We start from the raw sequence: 26,790 nt of genomic DNA on the forward strand, positions 1-26,790 counted from the left end.
ATCAAAGAGCCATGATGACTATTATTATTATTTCTATAAATCGGTGACTGTATTTTTTTCACTATTTTTATTATAGTTTTAGTATTTGTTTAGATTGCAACAATAAGATTAATAGATGAACTTATTCTGGTTTCTTTAAGAAAATATAATTAATCTGGTTTTCAATCGCAATATATAAAAGTCTACAATAGATGAAAATAATGAATCAACCAAAACATAGCATCCTTCAATTGAAAATAATAAAAACATATTCCCTCTGGTCACATATATAAGTAAAAAATGACTTTTTAGGTACATTGAATAATTAATGTATCCGGTCACATTTACGGGTTAGATACATTAATTATTCAATGTACCTAAAAAGTTGTTTTTTGCTTATATATGTGACCGGAGGGAGTATCAAATAGGAATTACATGACATTAGATAGCACGTAATCAAAACCATCAGACAACTAAAAATCAAATGTGCAAAATAGGAATGCATTGGGGGCCAAAGTTTTTACTCCAAGCCTTAATGTCGTCCACTCGTACAGATTTGTTGCGATGCAAAACATTTTCCAATCCCCTCCGAACTTGATTTCGTCCTTGTCAAAAAGAATGACCACATTGAACAACCAATGATGTCCGCTATCGTCAATAATTGCCAATTCTTTGCAATTCTTGTCAACCATGCTATCAAATACTTTAGCATAGGAGAAAGTCTGTGTAAAATAAGAAAACAGACACATGAGATCTTATAAATAAATCGACATTGACAAATAACAAACTGAAATATGTGACTAAATCTATAAAGATTGTATACCAGTTGATCAGATGTTACATATGCAAGTGTTAACCATTTGGTGACACTAAATTTAAAACAGTCGCATATGTGGGGATAAGGAGCGGGGTAGTCGATCTGGACAGATCCAGGTGCTGCATTAGGACCGTAAATTAATTGCGCTAGCCTTAAACGTAAAGGAGGGAAATAACTCGGATACTTGATTTCATAGTTATGGCGATCGTGAACCCGAATCACAAAAAGTTGAGGGAAAGCATTGATCAGAGATATCCAACCACCATGCTCTAATTTATAGGCCTTTGTTCAGTTCTTCTATTCCATGAGAGAAATACAACTTTCCATCATATTTATCCACGACAACCTCAAATTGATTGAGTCCTGGATCGATTAAAGTGGCATACCTATTCAACTCATTGTCTATCTCCTTGTTGAAAGCTGTACCCAATATCAAATGCGTCTATATTGGAAACATATATCAAAATAAATCAATTATGCTTTTTATAGCAACTAAATAGCAAAATATTCTCTTTCTTCTATTTTACTTTCTAACAGTATGATTGAGTTCCAGGACTTTTTGTATAAAATACCTCGTCTGGGTGGTACTGCACATGATATGTGCGCCACTTTAGCTTCAGCAGTTGCATAAATGCAGGATCTTCAACGTGATACTCCCATAGTGCAACATCTGCGAAGGAACAATGTTAATATATTATTGCTGTTCCATAGCTACGATATATTTCACTCATCAAAAAATAAGAGTAATCAGATGATATTAACATAAAGTTTCTATTAAACAAAATATACATGAGCATGAGTATAGAGCGAAATCCGTGATATTTTTTGCTGTCGTGAGGTCTAACATCATAGAATTACATGATCATATGTTTTATTAAGGCTTTGATTCGAAAATATGCACCAAAGTTATAAGGAGAAGACAACATTTTATAGAATGCTAATTAATGTGAATGACCATTGTGCTTCTATTGGTAGTAATTCACATACATTGCGAAAATTAAAAGCAATTAATTACCAGCCTATTTTATAGAAATATTTAAAGTAATTCCTATTTAGTCGAAATACTTTTTGGACAGTGGCATATCATTTTATTTAAAGCAATTAGTTATAACAATTTAATTATAGTTAATGGCATATAATTTCGACTTTATTTAAAAAATGTATGTGTGAAACATTGTAATGTCAGTACAAAGAACACCTTTTGATCAGCAATTAGTTAGGGGATTGTTGACCTACTATATTTGCATTAAATACGTCTTCAATTGCATTAACTAAGTAATATGAGAGAAAATTTGTAGACTTTGAATCAACGGGTGTGATCAAGTGTGAAAATAGAGGTTGAACGGATGAGATTAGATTAGTCATTAGTACATGTTTAGGAGGGAAAAATGCACGGGATTAGGGCAAAGAAGGGTGAATTAGGGCAAACATGATAGCCAAGCAAGTCTAGCTTTTATAATAAAGGATATCCTTCTTGCTAATCATTGCTCCCTTTTGTATAAGGTTAAGAGATTATTTTCTTGCTAGAATTATCCCTTAATTGTTGGATCCATAGTCACATAATTCGCTGGCCGAGTGGCGAACCGCTAATTGGTTCGCGCGAACCGATTCGCGGTTCTTTCGCGTATTGGTTCGCTCAGATTCGTGGAGAAATTCGTCAAAACTCGCGAACCAAGAGTACCCGTAGAAGCTAGCGTCGTGAGAGTAAGGGCGATAGCTGTAAGTTGAAGAACGATGTTGTAGCTTGAATGTGAGAAGAACGCGAGCAGGAGTGAAGAAAGCCAGTTGAAGAAAAACTGGACTGGTAGCGGCTGCTGCTGTCTGAAAGGAGGAAGAAGATAAGGAAATTAGGGTTAGTGTGTTGGCTGGGCCCTTGCTGGACTGAACATTCTTTATATTGGGCTTTTCTAAATTTGGCCCAATGAATTGAGAATTGCTATTTGCTACTCAGAAGTAAACAATATAATAAGTATGGCTTTTGTGAAAAAAAATTTAAACGTAAACCAATTTTTTAAAGTAAAATATTTTATTTATTTTTTGTATAAAAATTCTAGTAAAAATAAATATTTTTCTTAAAAATTTATTGATGGCTTACTATATTTAATTAGGTAATATTAGTATTACGAACCGAAGCGTACCGAAGCTCTATACCCCTACACGTACCGAATTCTTCTAATGTCACGTACCGCGAACCCGTACCCGTACCGCGTACCGAGCGAATTGCGAATTATGTGACTATGGTTGGATCAAGTGACACATGTTCCTTTTCTCTAACCCATTGTTGATTCCACTTTGATGACTTGGCTTTGCTTATATTTGGATCATAATATTGACTGCCTGACCCTTGCCAATTACAACATCAAAGAGAAGTCAACCCTCAACCTCATCCTCCGTTTTGGTTCCTGACCCTTACTTTAGAGATAACATAAAGTCCTTGACTTTTGCTCGTTTTGTTTTATATTATGTTGTATAGTTATTTTTTACTGTGCATGATTTTCTGCAATTTAGGAAACAAAATTAGCTTTTAACATTAGCTGAAATTCTGCAAAAATTCTAATATATAGATACATTAAATATGTAATTACTCTTGCCATATAGTCAGATTGAAGCTTAATTGTAAGACCAAAGTATCATCATGATTGATAAGAGTCATGAATTTAAAAGAAATCAAGACTTTTTTGTGATTCTAGACGAGTGAAACAAATTTACGTACGTGATTTGGAGTCCATACAGATCGTTAATGAGCCATTCTTGTTTTGGTTAATGACTCCGTTATTTTTTGTTTTGGTTAATGATAGGTATCATTTTCGAATTTTTTTGCGAACCTGCCTGTTACTTGCACCAATGCTGTAACAGACCTATTTTGGCATATGTTTTTGACATCTTGCTACATACGATAAATTATTCAATGATTAGAGAAATAGTTTGATTGAACATTGACAATTTTTTTTGCTTTGTACATCAGATGCCTCTTCATGCACATTACATGTCATATTAATTGCTATTTTACTTGTCATGGGTAAATCAGAACTCACACTTTATCTTCTATACTCAACAAAACCAGATATATTCGCTGATATTATATGAACCATGGGATGAAGCTGGTTGTTTATGCCCTGGAAAGAATCAATCTGGTACTGAGGATATAGATAATTTTCTATCTAACATTTCAATCCTAGCAAATTGATTTTCAACTTCATTACAAGAAAGGCGTTTCGGTAGCAGAGAGGTGCAAATTTTAACTTGTAAGTTGGTCGTATGTTTTCTTTTTGCTTTATTTTATATAGTTAAAGTATATCTTCATTTTCCGTTTTTTTTAACTTGTGTGAATGATAGTATCTGAGTATTGGCGTTGTTTCTTTATGTATGACCATATGAATTATAAAAGAAATAATTTGACTAACTCTCGTATACGATGTATCAGGTGCAAATTAATAGGCAAAAGTTTTTTGATTAGAGATACGCTTGTTTGTCATTTTTGAGTTTTGAATTGCTTTCTCTTGACTCACATTGATTCTTTTTAGACGTACAATGTAATGCTTGTGGTTAGGATAGTGACAAGCCTCGTGCTTAATGGTATCCTTTATTTTATTTTATTTTATTTTTTCTTTATATTAAAGTGTAGCTGGAGGGAAAACTAGGAACACAGTATAAGACCGTTTAGTAGTTTAAAGCCATCCAACTGTAGTTGAAGTACCATTTCCATGTAAGTCATATTTTTATAGGTCTGTCAGTTATGAAGTTGTTTGTTAGTTATTGCGTATAAAAAGAAAGAAAGTCATTTGAGAGTAATAGGGCCTTATGGCCTTACTTGTTCTGTAATCAAAGGGGTTTCTTTCCCATTTTCCAGTAACAGGATACATATTCTATCAGATAATTTATGAAGCCATGAAATGTTGGTGCTAGGCGGAGTTGTCTGCGCCTGTCTTTTAGCATCCTTTTAGCATAAGCTAACTACTTTAGGCCTCAATAATGATCGTTGGGCTCCGTTCTCCGCCAAATGTGAACAGACAATGAAAACATAGATCAATACTATATTCCAAACCTTTATCACACAACGCGCAATTAGTAGAACAAACAACCCCACGATATTGTAACTGTAGTCTACTTGGAAGACAATTGCGACAAGAATTCACCTTTGGTGGAACCTTTTTGCACAAAATAAAATACTATCTCCCTGCAACATAAAAGTGAGAGGCATCAACAGATTTATTAATACATAAACAATACACACCACTCCAAATAGCCTCCATGCTTTTAAGCTTTCATATATTTTTTTTTTGCACAAGCCAACTTTCATATTTTTTTATCCTCTTGAATCAAAGTGAATAAGGGAGTACTAATGATTTTGATTGTTATACAATGATGAAATAAAGAGTGCACGACCATTCTAAGATTTTGTTGATGCTACTAACAAATGAGCCACTAATATTTGTACATCGAAGGATGGATTGTAGTTGATTTTTGGATTTGATCTGTCACTTAACCAATTCTCATCCCATACAAAATTTGAAGTCATCATTATTCATTAGTGTACCACCCCTACTAGCGTGCCACCCCTACTCCAAATGCTTTATACACATAACTCGAGTTATGGAGTTCTAGCAGGTACCAAATAAATAACTCAAAAAATATTTAGGTTTGAGAAAACGAGTGGTAAAAATAACCTTTTTTTTGGCAAAAATATTAGTTATAATCAACTAAAAGACACCAACGTCTAATTAAATGAGGTGTTACATGATATTGGATATTAATCAATGATGGGCATGAGTGCAATGAGCTCTGAACCTTCAAGCCACCAATAAGCCACCCGACCCACCTAATTCCTCAACACCTAAGATTTCGTTCCGTGACAAACTCCTGGGACCTTCTCAGGAAATCCAAACTCGCCCAAAAGAGGACATGATTGCTAAGAAACTCGTCCGTATCGAATTGGAGGATGGTAACTGCCTCTTACCTAAGGTCTTCATAGAACCAAAAGTATTCCAAGAGCTATGTACACCATGGAAAGATGCAATAGTTGTGAAGTTGTTGGGAAAGACCCTCGGCTACAACACAATGAGAGATCGTTTACAAAAAATCTGGAAGCTACAAGGAGGGTTTGAAATCATGGATAATGACAATGGTTTCTATATGGTGAAGTTTGATTTGGCAGCCGACAAGGAAAAAGTTATCACCGGTGGTCCATGGCTCATATTTGATCACTGTCTTGCAATATCACACTGGTCTCCTGAATTCGCCTCCCCAGATGCCAAAGTAGATCGCACTATTGTTTGGGTTCGTTTTCCAGGGCTGAACCTTGTTTACTATGATGAGAGCTTCCTACTAGCCATGGCTTCTGCGATCGGACGTCCAATCAAAGTTGATTCAAACACTCTAAAAGTCGAAAGAGGTAAATTCGCAAGAGTCTGCGTCGAAATTGACCTCACTGTCCCAATTATAGGAAAGATTTGGGTGAATGGCCATTGGTATAAAGTCCAATACGAGGGTCTGCATCTGATTTGTACCAACTGCGGTTGCTACGGACATTTAGGGCGAAACTGCACCACAACAGCGGCCTCCGTAATCCAATCACCGCCGTCTGAAAAACCATCTGCCGCTAGCAATCCAGAAGATTGCCAAGGACCGGTTCAGCACATTCAAACGCATTCAATGCAGACCTATGAAAACGGTAATAGCACAATTACTTCTCCTATTATTTTGTCACGTAATAATGAGGGAGATAATGGAAAAGTAATTAGTAATAATGAGGGAAATAAGGATCTTCATGGGGATTGGCTATTGGTAACAAGAAAAAAGAAATTGCCAATTAATTCAACCTCGTTTTCAGCTAAAGCCGGTAACAATAGCAACAACCGTTACAGTGTACTCTCAAATTCCTCACACAAAACCAAGCCTGGCCCACACACCACAAAGTATTCCCCACGCCCTAAATCAATAGCCATTCCACGCGCTAGTTCAAGCAAGCAAGAAACAAAAAGACGGCGCAGTGATGATGGCCATCATGACCAAACTTTTGACCCAACTGTTGACCCTCCCCTCATTGGACCAGCACGGAAAACCAAGCCTGCCAAGACACCACACCAAACAGTTACACACATGGAAACACTCTTAACTAAATTGTCTCCAAACCAAGCCAATACCAACGAAAATAATACTGACCCCAGCCCAACAATTGAATCCAACTCCACCACGCAAATTCCCAACGTCCAGGAGCTAGATAAAAACAGTAACAACTACAACATCTCCCCAACCAATAATTTTGTTACTAACCATGAGCCCAACCAGACAATGCCAAGTCATAGTGATGATCAAATGAAAAGCAACACAGACAGACAAGACTTCATTGAAGAAGATATGGTAACTTAGCCCCCCTCCCTCTCGGCCTTTCTTTCTTGTTGTTATCATGGAAGCTCTTTTCGATACCTCATTCCTCTCTTGGAACATCAGAGGGGCTCTCAGTAGTAACGCAAGAAGACATTTGAAAGAATTGATTCGTAAGCATCAACCTACTTTTATGGCTATTCTTGAAACTCATGTCCCGTTTACGAAACTCTCTGTCTTTTGGTCTAATATGGGATACACCCAGGTTCATATTATTGAAGCTAACGGTCACTCTGGAGGAATTTGGCTCCTTCAACATTCTGCTAGTAACATCACTGCCACCGTCCTTGACTCCAACCAATTCTCCATAACTATCAATATTAGCCATGGAAATGTCTCCACTGCATGCACTTGCATCTATGCCAGCCCCAATCATACTCAGCGCCCCAACCTTTGGAGCTACCTCGCAAACATCGGCGAAACCATCGATATCCCTTGGATGCTCTTAGGTGATTTTAATGAAACTCTTCTCCCTAGTGACCAAAGAGGTGGTATATTTCACTATAATCGAGCTGCTCTCCTCTCCCACTTCATGAACAATTGCAACCTCCTTACCTCACAACCTCAGGTGGTCATTTCACTTGGCACCGCAACAACAATGGCATTCGCATCCTTTCCAAAAAACTTGACCGAAGCATTGCTAATGTTGAATGGCGTGTTTCCTTCCCTGAAGCTTTTGTTGAGGTTCTCTGCAGACTCCACTCTGATCATAACCCTCTCCTCCTCCGTTTTGGTGGCCTCCCTTTAGCCAGAGGGCCAAGGCCCTTCCGCTTTGAAGCAGCTTGGATTGATCATAATGGATATGCAGAATTGGTAAAAAGCTCTTGGACTCCTCAAAACAACAACATTACCGCGGCTCTAGCTAATGTTCAAAAGAAATCCATCACTTTTAATCATGAAGTCTTTGGCAATATTTTCAAAAGGAAGAAGCATATTGAAAATAGACTCAAAGGTGTACAAAGCTATCTAGAAAGAGTTGATTCTTCTCGCCACACTCTCCTTGAAAAGGAATTGCAACAAGAATACAATCATATCCTCTTTCAGGAAGAAATGCTTTGGTATCAAAAATCAAGAGAGCAATGGGTTAAATTTGGTGACAAAAACAGCTCCTTCTTCCATGCCCAAACCATCATTAGAAGGAAGAAAAATAGAATTCATAGGCTTCAACTTCCCAATGGCACATGGACCTCAGATAGCTCCATCCTCCAAGAAGAAGCTCAAAATTACTTCAAATTTTTTTTCGGTGGTCATCATCCTCCCACCAACGCCGCCTTCCTTGATGCCGCCCCCTTCCATTGATGACACTGACAAACTCTCCCTTACCAAACCTGTCACTAAAAATGAAGTTTTTGCTGCCCTCAACTCCATGAAACCCTACAAAGCTCCTGGCCCCGACGGTTTTCATTGCATATTTTTCAAACAATATTGGCATATAGTTGGAGATGACATTTTCCATATGGTCCACTCAGCCTTCCACACAGGTTACTTTGACCCGGAGATTTCAAGCACTCTCATTGCACTCATTCCCAAAATTGATCACCCAAACACTTATAAAGATTTTAGACCCATCAGCCTCTGCAACATAATTTACAAGATCATTATTAAAGTTCTTGTGCACCGACTTAGACCTATTCTCAATAATTTGATTGGCCCCTATCAAAGCAGCTTCCTGCCTGGTAGGGGAACTTCTGATAATTCAATTGTTTTGCGGGAAATTATTCATTTTATGAGGAGATCTAAGAAGAAAAAGGGCCATGTTGCTTTCAAGCTCGATTTAGAAAAAACTTTTGATAATGTCAGATGGGAATTCCTTAATTCTTGCCTTCATGAGTTCGGATTTCCAGACATCACCATCAAGCTTATCATGCACTGTGTCACGTCATCCACTCTCTCTATTTTATTGAACGGTAACAAATTGCCCTCTTTCAAGCCTACTCATGGCCTCCGACAAGGTGATCCGCTCTCCCCTTACCTTTTCATCCTTTGCATGGAGAAGCTCTCTATAGCTATTAACAATGTTGTGCATCATGGAAACTGGGAACCTATTCACATCACTAATGGAGGACCCCGGATATCTCACCTTCTCTTTGCAGATGATGTGCTTCTTTTCACCAAGGCAAATAACTCTCAATTTCATTTCATCACTGATTTATTTGATAGATTTACCAGGGCTTCATGTTTGAAGATTAATATTTCCAAGTCTAGAGCATTCTATTCTTCAGGGATACCGCAGGAAAAAATCAACAATTTCACATCAATAACTGGCATCAGAAGCACAACATCTCTTGGCAAGTACCTGGGCTTTCCTATGCTTAAGGGCCACCCCAAAAGAACCGATTTCAACTTCATCATTGAAAAAATGCAAACTAGGCTGGCTACTTGGAAAAACCGTCTTCTCAACAGAACAGGTAGACTTGCTCTAGCTACATCTGTTCTTTCTTCCATCCCTTCCTACTACATGCAAATTAATTGGCTCCCCCAGAACATTTGTGATTCCATTGATCAAACTACTCGCAATTTTATTTGGCGCGGGTCTGGTAACAAGGGTTTTCACTTGGTAAGTTGGAAGAAAATCACTAGCCCAAGGTGTTATGGTGGTCTGGGTATTAGAACGGCTCGAAATGCTAACACTTGCCTCCTTGGAAAGTTAGTTTGGGATATGGTACAGTCCACAAATAAGTTATGGGTGAACCTTCTTTCAGATAAATATTCAGCAGGTCATCAAGTCCTTCATGCGACCGCATCAAGCAGGAGTTCGCCCTCTTGGGCATCTATAATTCGTGCAAAAGACATTTTCAAAAATGGCTATTCTTGGCGTCCAGGTTCGGGCTCTTCCTCTTTCTGGTTCAGCAATTGGTGTCCCCATGGCCCCCTTGGTTCATTGGTTCCTGTTATTGACATTCGTGATAGTCACCTAACGGTTAGAGAGGTGATAGGCTTCGATGGCCAACACACTGATTCCCTCTACACTACTCTCCCTCACCCGATAGCTGATACAATTAATAATTTTCAAGCTAAGTTCAATGCAACCGTTGAAGATGCCTTCATTTGGAGCCATAATAAAAACGGTGTTTACTCGACAAAAAGCGGATACTCCTGGCTTCTCTCTTCCACGGAATCAGCCAACACCGCAACTTCAAGTAATTCGTGGTCCTGGATTTGGAAATTAACAGTTCCGGAGAAATATAAGTTCTTTCTTTGGATGGCTCTTCATGAAGCAGTTCCAATGTTAGCCTTGCTTCATCATCGAAACATCGCTGGATCTGCTATTTGTGGAAGATGCGGGGAAGATGAAGAATCCTTCTTGCATTGTATTCGGGACTGCAATTATTCAAAAGTAATCTGGCACAAGTTCGATTTCAATGACACAATCTTCTTCTCTACCAACAGTCCGCGAGATTGGATAAGGAATGGAGCAAACAGTCCTCGTTCTACCACTTTCCTTGTTTGTCTTTGGTGGATTTGGCGGCATCGCAATCAAATGTTTTTCAACAATGAAGCCTAGTCCCTCACGCGTTTGAGCTTCAACATACAAAACTCAATTGAAACAATCACTAGGAGTTTCCAGACCGCAAACATTTCAGCAACAGAAAACCGCTGGATTAGATGGAATAGCAGCAACTACAGCTGCCACATTCTCAATGTAGATGGCAGCTGCCTTGGCAATCCAATCCGAGCTGGTTATGGAGGTTTGATTCGCAACAATGCAGGGCTGTTTCTGCGTGGCTTCTCAGGTTTCATCGAGAACTCTAGCTGCATTCTCCAAGCCGAACTCATAGCAATCTACAAAGGTATTCAGCTAGCAGTGGAAATGGGAATTGAGGAGTTAGTGTGTTACTCTAACTCTCAACTTTCAGTTAGTCTCATTTCAGGAGAGGTTTCTAAGTTCCATTCCTATGCGGTGCTTATTCAAGATATAAAGGATATCATAGCTTCCAACAATTTCACCGTCGTTCACACGCTCAGAGAAGGAAATCATTGCGCTGATTTCTTGGCCAAGATCGGAGCTTCATCATCTATAGGATTCTTGGAGCATCAGACCCCTCCTCATGATCTTGTCGACAAGATTAGAATTGATGCTATGGGAACTTGCTTCCTAAGAGCTTAGTCTTTTTTCTGTTCCTTCTTTCTTCTTTTTCTGTTTGTTTTTTAATCTTAGCTTTGTAACCAAAAAAAAAAAAAATGAGGTGTTACACTAACATAATCAAACAAACTATACAAGCTAATTTTTGCGGGACACCATTCATAGATAGTCAACGAGGAGCCTCCATCATAAGGTATATGTCCAATTTGAAATAGATTATTTTTTATCTCTAATCAACAAGAGGCTATGGTGGATGGGAGAGATGTTGGAAGATAATGGCAGCTCAATGGAGTGGAATTTTGGATGGATAAAACAATTATTCGCTTGAGAGGAGCAATTATTACATAATTTGATTTAGGATTTGGATGGCTTCGTTTCGTCCCATTTGGAGGATGAGTGGAATTGGAGGATGGGGGTTGTTTTTCAATAAAATCATCTTATGTTAAGTTGGAAGGGTTGATGTTGTTTGACGAAGTTTGGAGTGAGAATGAGAAGAAGGTCTTTGCTAGTTTATGGAAAAGCCTGGCTCTACCGAAAGTAGTGGTTTTTTCATGGAGAGCTCTTGTAGATAGTATCCCCAGTAGGAGGAATTTGGCTTGAGGAATGTTCTCCCAGAGGAGGTGCCTATTTCATATGTTTTGTGTGGGGAATATGAGGAATCGTCGCTAGTAAGGCATATGCCTTACTGTGAGGTGACTAGTAAGGCATGCCAGTTTCTTATGTGTTGGATGGGATGAAATATTGTAAAGCCCCCCCCCCCCCCCCCCCCACATTGGGAGTGTTGGAGTAAGTGGGATTCAAATAAGCGGATCCGAAGGGAATTATGGCTTATTTGACAGACAACAATTTGAGATATCATAAGACCTATTCTTTCTGCTTTCGTAGCTAATCAATCCCTTTCATTCACCACATCAGAAATAAGGTGAGACAATTTATCCATACATATGACAAACAAGTAAGGTGAAATGGGATCTCCATGTCTGAAACCTTTCTTTGGGGAAGGAAAACAAATAAGCTCTTGCATCATTCCATCTCACATTAGTCCTCCTTGTCTTGACATAAGCCATAATAACATTAATTATTTCCATTGGAAAAGCAACTTCAATAAGATTCTCGTGCATAAAGTTCCAACTCAACATATCATAAGCCTCAGCAAGATCCACCTTAATAGTAAAACAACCCATTTTACAAGTTGATTTATTCATGCTATGAATCATTTTTGAGCAACCACTATATTTTCATTAATACATCTAAGGTTACATAGGGGTGTTCAAACCTGAACCAATTCAATAGAAAAACCGCAAACTGAACCAACCCAAACCGAATTTGGTTCGGATGTATTCGGATTATTTTTTTTACTCAACCGCATGTTTTGGTTTGATTTGCGGTTTTTATCTTACTAATAGAACCAATCCAAACTAAACCGCAACATAAGAAAAATACTAATTAAACATATGTTAATTTGACCAATACTCAAATAAACTCAATGGAAAATTTTATAAAATGACATATATTTTCTCTTGTTAAGTTTTTTCTTTGCTTTTTACTTATAAAATATATTTATGTGCTACTTGACCTTTTAGAGAAATATAAAATCATATTTTTTTGCATTTCTTACAAAATAATATTACTTTTTGTCCACGTTTTTAATTTGATCTATGTAGTTGCGAACATTGTTAAATAAAATTAAATTGTAATGTTGTATGAAATTTAAAACATTGTTGGAAAGATTAATGAAAATATGTTGCGTTTTAACCTTTTAACTTTGGGTAATGTTAACTTGCGCCCTAAAGACACATGGTAAGGAACCTAAAAGAGTAATTTTGCATTGAAAAACATAATATTTTAACTTTTAAGAAGTTGACTACACGACTTTTAATATGTATATTTCTATAATGAGTTCCTTAACATGTGCCCTTGAGGGCACAAGTTAACATTTGCTTTTAACTTTATTCGGATTGTATTTTAAAAGTCAACCGAATCAAACCAAACCGCATGCATTTTTATCTTGCAGTTCAGATGACTAATTAAACCAAACCAAACCAAACTGCGCGCACCGCGGGTTACCCACATTATTTGTTTTTGGTCAGACTCTTTTCATACACATGCTAATCCTAATTAAACACATCAATTACGGTCAATAAATAAACTTCTAAAATTATACCCATCAATTAGGATTGGCTTGAATAAATTTATTAGGATCGATTTGAATGTTTTTTTTGGGGAATTTGAAAGGGATTTTTGTAGGATTGGTTTAAATCTAATTAAACCATATATACGTTTTTTTAAAACTATTTTTTAGGATTAACTAGACCAATGACCCGTGCTACCGCACGGGTCCAACCACGTAAAAGTTGATCGGAACAATAAAAATAATGTAACCATACATTTGCGATAGAAGTTTTATATCATACATAACAAAATGAAATGGTAGCATACATAACAAAAAGGTTTGAAACTCAATCGTATAAATCACTGGAATTGAAAAAAAACAAAACAACAAAAAAATTAAAATATATATTATATAGCGCCAATAGGTTTGGCTAAATGTATAAATATGACCTCAATATATAAATAGAAACTCACTTACGCGTACATCGCCGAATATCGCACCCTTTGAATCGAAAATCTGCACAAAGTTATAGGGAGAAGACAACTCTTTATAGAAAGTTTTTAATGTAAATGACAATTGTAAATCAATTGGTATTAATTCCTATTAATTGCAACAATTAATAGCCTTAACCGCGTATTGCTTTGTAAATACTCACAACGTTAATTCATGGACATTCACTCTTGCACCGCGCATTGATTTATAGAAAGTTTTTAATGTAAATGGCTCTTGTAAATCAAACGGTAGTAATTCCTATTAATTGCAGCAATTAAAAGCATTAACCGCGTATTGCTTTGTAAAGTCATAAGAAATAATTCATGGAAATTCTCACTTGTACCGCGTATGGCTTTATAGAAAGTTTTTAATGTAAATGATCACTGTAAATCAATTGGTAGTAATTCCTACTAATTAAAAGTTTTAACCGCGTATTGCTTTGTAAAGTCATAAGAAAACGGTTAGGAGGATTCTATAAATTTCTTGTGACATTATATGAAAAAAAAACTATACATTTAAAACGTAGTAGTCAGTTATATGTTCGTGGGAAGGAAATACTACAGAAATCATCTTTGAAACCTGCAGCATGTTGACAAAGGTATCTGTAGTACACCCCACCTGAGAGTGGATATATGCAAAACGATTAATTTTCATATAGTTGTGATTGCGCAAAAGTGACTGAAATGTTTAAAAGTTTACGTTATGAAAAAACGATTGATTTTCATATAGATGTGATTGTTTCAGGGATCTGTAAAAGTTTTGACATGCTAATAATACGATATTGTATGTATTTCAAAAATATTAGACTTCAGAAACTACTACTAAAAAGTGAGCATCTACAAATCCTTAGTCGTCGAGTTGAAATATGCTTCGAATAATATATATTTTCATAGTTATAGCCTAACTGTAAATTTTAAATTGGATCCATGCCATTTTTGACCTATTAACAGATCATATATATTACTTGATAAATTCGGTAAATATAACTTGAAACAGAATTGTTGCTAGATAAATTTGGTTGCTAGAAATGCAGAATTGTAAATATACTCCATAGATGCTGTTTGGATTACAAAACCATAAACGAAAAAGATAAATACTCAATCTAAGTAGAAAAACGCAAAAAAGAAAGCAGATTAAAATTGTTCAACTTTCATAGAAACTCAATATTTGTCTGAAGGTTTAACTCATTATTTCGCAGAGAAACGCAGAAAAGACCGCTGAAGAGAAACTCACTATTTTTCTTTTGGCTGAACTTTAACACGAACCATTTTAGTTGGTTTGGTTATAGATTCCTCCCCAATTTCTATGACACCACCTCCAGCTGAAGTATTACCATCAGAAGATCTCTTTCTTTCAGATGTGGTTGACGGAGTTCCCAGTTTGTTGGAGTTGCTGCAAGAATCATCTAACTCAGCCAAATCCTAAAAGGAGAATAAAGGCATATCAGGATGATATAATTCGGCCATCAGAATGCTAAAAAAGCATAAGATCAATTAGTCTGCTTATAAATTTATCACCAAATTATTGGCATCACTACCCAGCGCAGTCAACTCTAATTCCTTATCAACACCATCATCATCAGTTGAATTTCTTCCGTGTCAAAATTCTAATATATAACGGCATGCGCAAGAATCCATACCGATATGATAGTACAAAAAAATATAAACAAAAAAAAAACCTTGAGATTGTATTTCTTGATGAATTCATTGATGACTTCAACATCATCAGTAGCACTTTTGACACCATAGTTCCTCCACTTCCTATTGATATTACCATCACTAACCTCCACCTTAAAGAGCATTTTTTTGTCCACAAAAAAGTTGAAATCAATAGGATAACCAATTGACTTGTTCTCAGGCTGCACCAAGCAAATGGGAGTTTGTAGTGATTAGTGTTGACTTGAATCTGCATATAAAATATAAAACTAAGAATAAGAAAGCAACCTTGTTAATTTCTGCAATCAAGTCTTGGACATTCCTTCCTATGAACTGGGTGACAATACGATCAAAGAGAACAAATGTTGTCGAGCCAGAATCATTCATGACAATGACATGCAACTTGAACCTACAATGGATTGATTAATGATATCAGTTATAATCCAATTTAATTATTTGATTTGATATGTTTCATATAAAAAGCGGCATATTTACCTCGGAACAACGCTTTTGCATTCCTTGCATCTTTTGCAAGATAGTTTTCCATCAACCACGGTAACCAACAATGAATACATCAAAGGCATCGATCATATAATTGATTAGGAGGGAAAAAAGGGGGTGATTAGGGCACTAATTGGCATTAACTACGATTTTATTCGCTAAATGAATACATACGATATGATTCCCTAAATAGAAAAGTTTACTAATCGTTGAGAGTTATAGTGATTTGATTGGCATTAACTACGATTTTAATGGACATTATGACGCATCTGTATGAGATAGGAAATGAGTAGTTACGATTTTATTTGCATTATTTGCATTGATTAATGAATACATCAATGACAGCGATCATATAATTGATTAGGAGGGAAAAAAAGGGGTGATTAGGGCACTAATTGGCATTAACTACGATTTTATTTGCTAAATGAATACATACGATATGATTCCCTAAATAGAAAAGTTTACTAATCGTTGGGAGTTATGGTGATTTGATTGGCATTAACTACGATTTTAATGGACATTATGACACATTTGTATGAGATAGGAAATGAGTAGTTACGATTTTATTCGCTAAATGAATACATACGATATGATTCCCTGAATAGAAAAGTTTACTAATCGTTTGGAGTTAGGGTGATTTGATTGGCATTAACTACGATTTTAATCGACATTATGACGCATCTGTATGAGATAGGAAATGAGTAGTTTGAAACATATCATTTGAATCAACGGCTGAGATTAGATTAGCAAGGAATTCGCATCAACGGCTAAGATCATATAATTGCTTAGGAGGGAAAAAGAGGGGGTGATTAGGGCAAACATGATAGCTTGTCAACTCTAGCTTTTATAATAAAGGATAGGGTGAATTAGGGCAAACATGGTAGCCAAGCAAGTCTAGCTTTTATTTTTCGTGACCAATTGATATAAGTTCGTTTTAATGGATGTTTATGATTTTTTTGATTAGCAATTAGTGTAGGGGATTGTTGAATGAATTGATTAGCATTTAATACGTCTTTAATTGCATTAACGAAGTTATATGAGGAAACATTTTTAGAGTTTGAATCAACAAAAGATGTTCAAAGAGGTATTACCCCTCCCCTTTTTGTTTTTGATTATATAATAATAAAGTTGTAATGGTGTAATGTAGTTATATATAATACTTTTTTTTCTTCTTAATATCAATTTTATAGCCAAATCACCGTGTAATGGTGGCACATGCCAACGACTGTGAGGAGACTTCTGATTCTTTGATGATTTCCGACCCTCATGCGTTTGATTGCTGCATTTGTTTTGCACCATTGACTATCCGTGTTCGAGGTATGCATGTCAATTGTTAATCAATATTAATTTGTTGTCATATTTTGTGGTGATTGATTGTGATACAGATACTCCTTTCATATTTTGAGGGAAAATTTTTGAGAATCATGTAGAATGATTAAATTTATTTGTTTGATTCGATCCCATGGGTGGGTAGCCTTAGCCTATGTGTCTCAATACTCATACATACGCTACGACACATGTTAGATAACTCACAACATTGGTGATTTTTTTGCCAATGCGATACTCCTAAACATGTTTAGTTTTCTAAACTCAAAAAGCTGAATTCAAATTTCTAATTGAAAATGAGTACAATTCACGTGTATTTTTGTTATTGAATATGTGAAAATGGTAACAATAAGATTTAAAAGACGGTAAAAAAACACTTTTAAACACATTATTATATGATGTACTTTTCCTAAATAATTTTTCAACACATAGCAATGATATTGTGGTTTGGTAGAATGAGTGAGGAACATAGGGTTTAAGTGATAAAAAGCTGAATTCAAATTTCTAATTGAAAATGAGTACAATTCACGTGTATTTTTGTTATTGAATATATGTGAAAATGGTAACAATAAGATTTAAAAGACCTTTGTTGGAAAAAAAACACTTTTAAACACATTATTATATGATGTACTTTTCCTAAATAATATTTCAACACATAGCAATGATATCATGGTTTGGTAGAATGAGTGCGGAACATAGGGTTTAAGTGATAAGTACGGACGGAAACATGCCGACCTTTCGTAGAGGTCGACGCCATGACCTATTTAAAGCCTAACCCAATTCGGCCTGTTTGATAACAAGGATATGCTCATGCTTTTTGTAAAGTCTATTTAATTAAATAGACATGCCCAATGCTTACAAAAAGTATATTAGGCCTGCCAGACCGGTATGTGTGTGTGTGTGTGTGTGTGTGTGTGTGTGTGTGTCTATATATATATATATATATATGGGGCTGTTAACTTGCACCGACCTAAAAACACTAAGGTGCAAGTTAACAAGCTGCACCTACTAGTTATTTACCAAAACACCCATGTTTTTTTATTATAAACAAATATTATTTATGCTATTTACAAAAATGTCATTTTAATTAAAATAAAGTTTAATAGAGACAAAAAGGTGTTTTAGTAAAGTTAACAGCCCCCACTGTTAACTTGCACCCACCTAAAAACACTAAGGTGCAAGTTAACAAGTTGCACCTACTAGTTATTTACCAAAACACCCATGTTTTTCTATTATAAACAAATATTATTTATGCTATTTACAAAAATGTCCTTTTAATTAAAATAAAGTTTAATAGAGACAAAATGGTGTTTTAGTAAAGTACAAGTAGGTGCAGCTTGTTAACTTGCTCCTTAGTGTTTTTAGGTGGGTGCAAGTTAACAACACCTATATATATATATATATATATATATATATATATATATATATATATATATATATATATATATATATATATATATATATATATATATATATATATAATGTATCTTTCACTTTGCTACCGTTGAAGTTTTCTTCATAAATTAAGGCCCTCATATGATTTGGTTTTTTAGTCGAAGGCCGTTGGTGTGATTAGGTCTTCTTAGGATTTGATTATTTAGTAGCAGACTTGTTGGTGTGTTTAGATCTTCATAAGATTTGACCTATTTAGTAGTTGATTTATATTCAGACTTTACCAAACCTTTAAAATTGTCGGAACATGCCTTAAAAACGAGTCTATGACAGACAATAGGCTAGACTCGAGGCCTATAGTTTTTGTAGTAGGCCAGACTTAGGCTTTATAAAGCCTGGTCCGGCCTGATCCTTTTACACCCCTATTGATACGGAGCTCTCCCTCATAACAAAAATAATAATTAACAACTAACATTAATCCTCCCATTTAAGGGAAAAAAATTAAAATTGAGTTGGTTATACTTTTACTGCATGGCTTGCTATTGCAAGAAAATCTCTTTATTTTAATTAATTTTATTCTAGCAAATGTTTCCAAATCTAACTTGATGATTTTCTTGTATGTCGCAATTCAGTGTGATAATGGTCATGTTGTTTGCTCTACCTGCTGTTCTAAACATGGGAACAGATGTCAAAAATGTTATACAGGCATTACCTTGAAACGATCCAGAGCCATTGAGAATCTATTGCAATCTATCAAAATATCATGTCTGAATATAAAACACGGTTGCAAGGAGAGAATAACTTATAGTGGAAAGAGGAAGCATGAAGAAGAATGCATCTATGTGCCATGTTACTGCCCCATTTTAGGTTGTGACTTTGCTGCGTCATCTAAAGTGTTATCTAACCATTTTAGCCATATGCACAAGGATTCTCGAGCCCAATTTTCATATGGTAGCCCCGTTTTTGTCACCTTGAAGTTTAATGATGAAGCCATTATTCTTCAAGAGAACAGTGTTGGGAAATTGTTCATTCTAAATAATAGAACTGAGAGTGTGGGAAATGCAGTCAATATTAGCTGCATTGGTCCTCCCAACTCTTCTGAACCATGCTACTATTATGATATTTTGGCTAGGTCCCAAAAATCCAGTGCAAAGTTTCATAGTTTTTCGAAGAATGTCCAACGAGTTTCTTTAGAAACTCTTTCATCAGAGTTCCTTTTAATTCAATTTGGTTTTTCGGAACCACTCAAGTTAGAAATTTGCATAACCCCCAAGGTATCCATCTCCTTTTCTTTACCTCACTTGTTCTTCTCAATTAAAGTCTTGATATTTTCATTTTCCTTTCGAATTTTAACTCTATCATTTTATATCAAATTCATTTATTTTTTCAAATGACTAAAAAGATTGTAACATGTTTTAGTTTTTTTTCTGGTGTTATTTATTATTATAGATTAGTTTTGTTGGTAATTGTGGTGTAGATGCAAATCTTCGTGCAAACCTTGACTGAAAAGATTATCCCTTTGAAGGTGGAGAGTTCGGATACGGTGGCCAGCGTGAAAGCAAAAATTTGTGACAAGGAATGGTTCATATTGCACCAGCATTATTTGTTCCTTGCAAATAAGCAACTAGATGACCGCCACACCATTGATGATTACGACATCCAAGATAAGTCCATCCTTTACCTCGTCGGCGACCCTCATTATGAAGACAACCACTCAACCTATAGCTAGATAAATAATACATTATTGTTATCATGGAGTCCTTGACTTTTGCATTTTTTTTTTTAAGGATTTGAATTTTTCCTTTTTATTTTCCTGAGCTGTAAAATGGTTTTTTTTTTCTTTTTTTATCATGGATGGTTTTTTTTTTAAATAGATTCAGTTTTCAAACTTTAGCTAAAATGGTAGACTTAGTTTCGCATGGATACATTTGATCACTCCTGCAATTGACGTTGACAAAAAGTGATTAGGAATATTCTAGTTAACATGTTTGAATTCATGAAAGATTCTTTGCAAACATTATTGAATTCTTTATCTATTAGTCCAGCTTAGGTCTTAGGAGACATCATTCGAGTTACTTGTTGTTGTCTAAGTGAAAACATCAACGCTATGAAATTCAGTTGCAAACATCTACACGTTTTAATTTCTCGCTGATGATGATTATGAGGTCTTAGGCCTCATAAACCTTGACAAAACTGTTGAATTGTTATTTGTCATCCTTAAATAATTTTATGATACTTTCTTTCACATGGTGATGATGATTTCTTCAAGGGAGGGAGGGAACTTTAATTCTATTCTAGTGAATACATGTTTTTGTAAACTTAAAATACAAAGAAGCAAACCAAGGTCAAAACGTCTGTTCCTTTATTCAACAATCCAAACCTCACCACTGCCATGTAGCCTCCATGTATGCTGGTACAATCATGATATCTTTCGTCTCCTCACAACCATCTGCAGCCACTGACGCGATCAGACGTTGTGGAATGCTAGGTTCGATCTTTTCATTCACTACTCTGATCCTATTGCTTCATTCCCACTGATGCTTGATGTTATAGTGTTGCAGTTATAGTTGGTTCACAATCTACACCTCATTTGAGTTAAAAAAAACATTATCTTTAGATGTATTTGTTATCAAATCTACTTATCCAAAAAATTGTTTGTAATTAGGTGTTATGATGTGTTTCATCTATTTCCTTTTCATGGGCTATATTCTTAACATATTTACCATGTTTTAGTAAACTTAATTTAGAAATTAATTGAAGTATCAATATTGTGGATAACTTACTAATCAGATTACAAATAAAAATTAAATGAATATTTACAATGTTTAGTAACATATACAAGTGTAGTCTGTAGACAGACGTCAAAAAATTTCATTTTCTTGTTTAGCTTTTAGCTACAAACAAAATCGTAGCTACATACAATTACAGACGGCCAGAATACCAATGAACCTTTGTCTACAGATAATTGAGCATAATGAGCCTAAGTCCTTTAGCTACAGACAATTGAGCTATATAGCTCAATTGTTTGTAGCTAAAGGACTTAGTTGTCTATATATACAACTTCCCATTCATCCTTGATGACAATACTAATAGAATAGTCATAAGAATATCTTAGTTGGCATAGACATTAAAATATGTATAGGTCGAGATTTCAAACCCGAAATTATCCACTTGTTTATTTTAAGATGTGAAATAATAGTCATAAGAATATCTTAGTTGGCATAGACATTAAAATATGTATAGGTCGAGATTTCAAACCCGAAATTATCCACTTGTTTATTTTAAGATGTGAAATAATGGTCGTTAAACTACTTAAAAAGAGAAGGGATCCATTGACTTCAAGCGTAAGTGTATTGAGTTACTCCAAATCTTAATCCCTTCATTTAGTTTTAATCTAATGGTTCAAATTAATTATTAATCATCTAAAGAGAACCCTAAATTACGCTCTCCCACACTATTTCTCTTCCATACCTTTGTGTTTTTTTTTCTTTCTGCATTTGACGAAAAATCCAACTCCTCCCTCGTTTCACTCTCATTTTTTGGATGCTATCATCACCCGTTTTCATTCATGCATGAGTTCTAGTAATAAATTTTAGTTTTCATTTGTTTTTTATTTTCTTCTAATTTCCCTGCAATTATTTAGAAACAAAAAAATGGATCTTTAATTTAGACACAATTCATGTTTTAGATTGTTTAACTTCCAATTCGTGGTTAATTAAACCTCCAATTTTCAAGAATAAATAAACCGATCATGGTGTTGTTCTTGTTTCTAATCAGATTGCTCATGGAGTGATCTTTCTATCAAATACACATAAAATCTATAATCTAGAAATTGATAGAAGAAAATGGAACCCATGATTGTCGAAATTGATGGAATATCTGATTTGTATCCAAATAAAAGAAATATTGATGCCATGAAAAATTTTGATTGGATAAGCACAATGTGAATGAATGGAGTTGGGTATCAGCCATATCAGCAACCTGCGTCTAAGTTTTCTGGGAAATAAAGAGAAGAATGTTTAGGAGAAATGAGTTTTCTGGGAAATAAGGAGAAGAATGTTTAGGAGAAATGAGACATAAAAAGGGTCACATGAGTAGTAATTAAAACCATATTAGCACCCGTCGGATTAAAATCAAATGGAGGGTGAAGATTTGAAGTAACTCTATTGAGTTACTCTTTGAGTCAATGAATCTCTTCTATATATATAATTTACAAGAGAAAATTGGATCAACAAAAATTGATAGTTTAAAATTTGGACAACATATTAAGTTTTGATGACCCAACTTTTTCTTATAAATAGAATCGGAGAGAGTAATATGAGAAGATATATAAAACGAAATACAAGAAAAAAAAATGGATAGACGGTAATATAATATAATAATATAATATTAGTGTGTCTTTCCGCTAGGAATAGTAATCATATAATATTTTTGAAGGGACAATATAATAGAATATGATTGGTGGACTGACGTGGGTAGACCATTTCCATTTGATTGTTCAAGTCAAGCCAGTCAGCTCAGCACGTCTTCAGTCAACACTAGTTTGATTGTTCAAGTCAAGTCAGTCAGCTCAGTACGTCTTCTGTCAACACTAGTTTGATTGTTCAAGTCAAGCCAGCCAGCTCAGTACGTCTTCAGTCAACACTGGATTGATAGTTCAAGTCAAGCCAGCCAGCTCATCTCATCTTAACTTAATACCACGTGTCATGTACGGACGATCATCACATCTCAACTGATCCACACGCCTAGTACTGATGAGTTGCTTCCTAGTCCACGAGCGACCGTACTCAAAGCAGACAACCAATAGGAGACTCTGGATCACAACTTAATGGGCCTTGAATGATCAGGGAAAGGCCCATTAAACCAACACTTTGAGGACTATAAAAGGGGAACAATGTATTATTCATTTACTTCTTAAGAGTGCTCTTGAGACTCCACATAGGATGTTTCACTAAGCAGCTCACCTGTTGTAATTAACTTGTGTTTACATACGTGAACAATTGGATACTCATGTATTTAACTCAAAAAACTAAAAAATAAAAACTAAAAAAAGTATGGAGAAATATATTAAATAGTAACATGAGATATGCTACAAATAAACGCTCTAACAGTTGCCATTCAACACACGCTTGTGTATGCTGCCACGTCTTAAAATTTTCGTAACCCATTACCTGTTAACTTTTTTTGGTTACAACCCATTACCTGTTAACTCGTTGGACAAGTTTTTCTATTTTTTAATTTTTTTATTTAATTTTTTTACAACTTCACAAAACTTGGAGAAACCTTGTTCCTTAACCATCAACGTACACTTTGATCCATGAAATCAAACTTAGTACACGGAAACGAAGACGAACATTCATCCTAATTATCTGTGCCTTGAAATCTATTGAAATTCCAATCACCACCACCGGAACCTCCACCTCCGCTTCAAAAAACCTGTCACCACCGTCACCTAAGAATTGATAATCACAAAGGATGTCGTGACTTTTGACGGCGGTGACTGTAACGGATTCGGGTCATCACAAACACAAATTCAAACAATATAAAATTGGAAATCCCAAAACAACAGAAAAGAAACACTAAAATAGTAATTGAAAATTGAATGAAAAGTTGGAAATGGAAGTTTTAAGGAAGGATATATGTATTTGAGTTTGATAGGTTGAAGATGATGATTTCTGCAAAAACGGTGGAGAGTTTCACGTGGTAGTGGTGCTGGGTAAAAACTTGAGCAAGTCTTTTTTACGGTAACCTGGACAACCGGTAGCCAAAAAACATGCTTAAAAGGAGGATGACGTGGTCCAATAAGAGAGAGAGTGATAAAGGGAGTGTGTTTGGGCATCTGACGCTAGCATTTCTCATAGTAACATTAATTAATAGGGAACTTCTACGGTACACTCGTAAATTGTGATGTACCGGTACTCCTTCTTCCTAAATCTATAAACTAACGATCAATTTTATGAAAAAAAATAGTTTTTTTTTGAATTGGGAAATATTATTAAACGTCATTCCCGCAAGACGCAGGGTATGAACGAAACAAGATACAAATGGTGCCGCATATAGACGGTACACCATACCCACCTAAGAACACCCCTGAAAATAAACCCACCAAAACAAATCAACACCTAAAACAGACTCCAAAGAAAACAAGCACTGCAAACACGGTATACACCACCGCCCATCGTCACTACTCACCTCCAAAGAACACCCTCAAAATAAAACCCGAATACCCCAACACCCAAGCTAAGCCACATTTCGAAAAGAACCTGACCTAAGGATCATGCAGCTGCCACAACCTCGCGACCCCTGATCCACCGAAAGAGCACAAAATACAAGCCCAAAAACCCACTTTAGTCAAAGAACCGACTCCCGATCTCGAATCAAAAGTGATCGGCCCACCAGACTTTAGAACCAAATAGCAGGGCACCCATCGCCCCCGGTACACCAGAGAAAAACCAAAATAAGTAAAACAGAGATTGCAGCTGGACCCCGACTCCCGATCTCGAAGCCAAATGAACCGGCCCACCGAACACCAGCAAACAATATGTAAGACGAAAGCATGGCATGCGAAGATTAAACAAAAAACAAATCAAAAGGAAAAGGCTCAACGCAATGGGACTCACACCCTCCAAACTCCTAAAACACCTAAACCACCCAAAAAGGCACAAACCAGAGCTAGTGACGACTAACAAGGACCCGTGTAACATGAAGGTAAGAAAAACACAAGAAGGGGGGTTGAATTGTGTTTTGGAAAATTCTTCGTTTCTCCTAAAAACTGAACACACTGGTCAGAAGCTAAGTGAAACAGCTTCTGAAGTGGTTATCAGAATCTAAATGCAGCGGAATAAAACAGAGAGAGAGAAGAAGAACGACACAAAGCAATTATACTGGTTCCTTCCACAAACCGGAAGTAGTCCAGTCCTCCTTGCACTTCCAAGGAGATTTCACTAAGAGTAATATCTGATTACAATTGCTCAAGCACACAAGCAAGAGACTTCCTTTGCTCAAGCACACAAGCAAGAGACTTCCTTTGCTCAAGAACACAATCAAGAGACTTCCCTGCTCAAGCACAACTGCAAGAGACTTCTAGCTAAACAAAATTACACAGAAAATTGTTTAGGGTTGAACACTTGATATACAATCAGAGGTGCTCACAATACAAATCAGATACAGACTCAATTGACTTAAGAATTTCTAAGATATGACTTTGAGACACAGAAATTCTAAGTGAATGCAGAACAATTTCAGCAGAGGTTTGGCACTTGTAAAAATGTTGTGAGTCTTTCGTTCAACATTACCAAAACTCTAAGTCTTCACTCCTTTATATAGAGGTGTGAAAGAGACGTTGTGAAATTGCCAGCACATCAAAGAGTCGTTGTTGAAGCTTGATCTTTTACCAATGATCTTTTGCCTGATTTGGTTGTTGTCCTATGAAGAACCAATTTGAAATCCATTCCTTATCCAAAGGAACATCTATGCAGGCGAAGTCGTATTCTGGAGCTGTTTTCTTGTCTTGTAGTGTGGACACAAAACAGAGTAGTGGAGAAGGTGGTTGTACAGTTCGTACAATAGTACAATGTCAACGCTTTCGTCCAAATTGCAAGCACATGCCTTCAAACACCTTTGAAATGACCGTTGCAATGTTCCATTAATTTTCTGCTATGTTTTCGAATCCAATAGACAGCTTTTGCAGTGTTGATTCTTCAATCTTTGAATGTTTTGCAAATACAGTTGATCTTCAGCTTCTGGTGAAATGACTTCTGATGAGGTAGCTTCTGATGATGCATCTTCTGATAACGCAGCTTTTGATGATGTGGCTTCTGGACCTCTTGTCTTCAGAAGCAGTAATCTTCAGGAGCACCATTTCTTCAGGAGCGCTTTACTCTCTTCAGGAGCAGCTTGACTTCAGGAGCGCTTTCCGTCTTCAGGAGCGTATTGCCTTCAGAAGCATCTAAGCTTCATTTTCTTTTGCTCTTTATTTGCTCATTCAGAACCAATTAATGATGTAACTTTTTAACTGTGGTCCTGTACACTTGAACAAATATTTGCA

At 35.9% G+C, this 26,790-nt stretch overlaps 1 protein-coding gene and 1 long non-coding RNA gene across 2 annotated transcripts in view; one reads left to right on the forward strand and one right to left on the reverse strand.

Moving 5' to 3' along the window:
- The window catches only part of LOC146923664 (polyubiquitin-like), a 97,347-nt gene that overhangs the window by 48,609 nt on the left and 21,948 nt on the right, over positions 1-26,790 (forward strand). The window contains exons 5-7 of the mRNA XM_085708815.1: positions 3,136-3,188; positions 5,436-5,449; positions 20,221-20,427. Coding sequence (XP_085564941.1) covers positions 3,136-3,188; positions 5,436-5,449; positions 20,221-20,427 — 274 coding nt within the window. The remainder of the gene's footprint in view (positions 1-3,135; positions 3,189-5,435; positions 5,450-20,220; positions 20,428-26,790) is intronic.
- Positions 15,133-15,905, reverse strand: LOC146923668 (uncharacterized). The gene is made up of 3 exons (XR_015009848.1): positions 15,813-15,905; positions 15,387-15,727; positions 15,133-15,290 (listed from the first exon to the last, which is right to left on the reverse strand). It is a non-coding gene; the product is annotated as an uncharacterized LOC146923668 (long non-coding RNA).

Source organism: Medicago sativa, chromosome 5 (genome assembly GCF_051527215.1).
Source record: "Medicago sativa cultivar Bolivia chromosome 5, Bolivia_mono, whole genome shotgun sequence".
Classification (NCBI taxonomy): domain Eukaryota; kingdom Viridiplantae; phylum Streptophyta; class Magnoliopsida; order Fabales; family Fabaceae; genus Medicago; species Medicago sativa.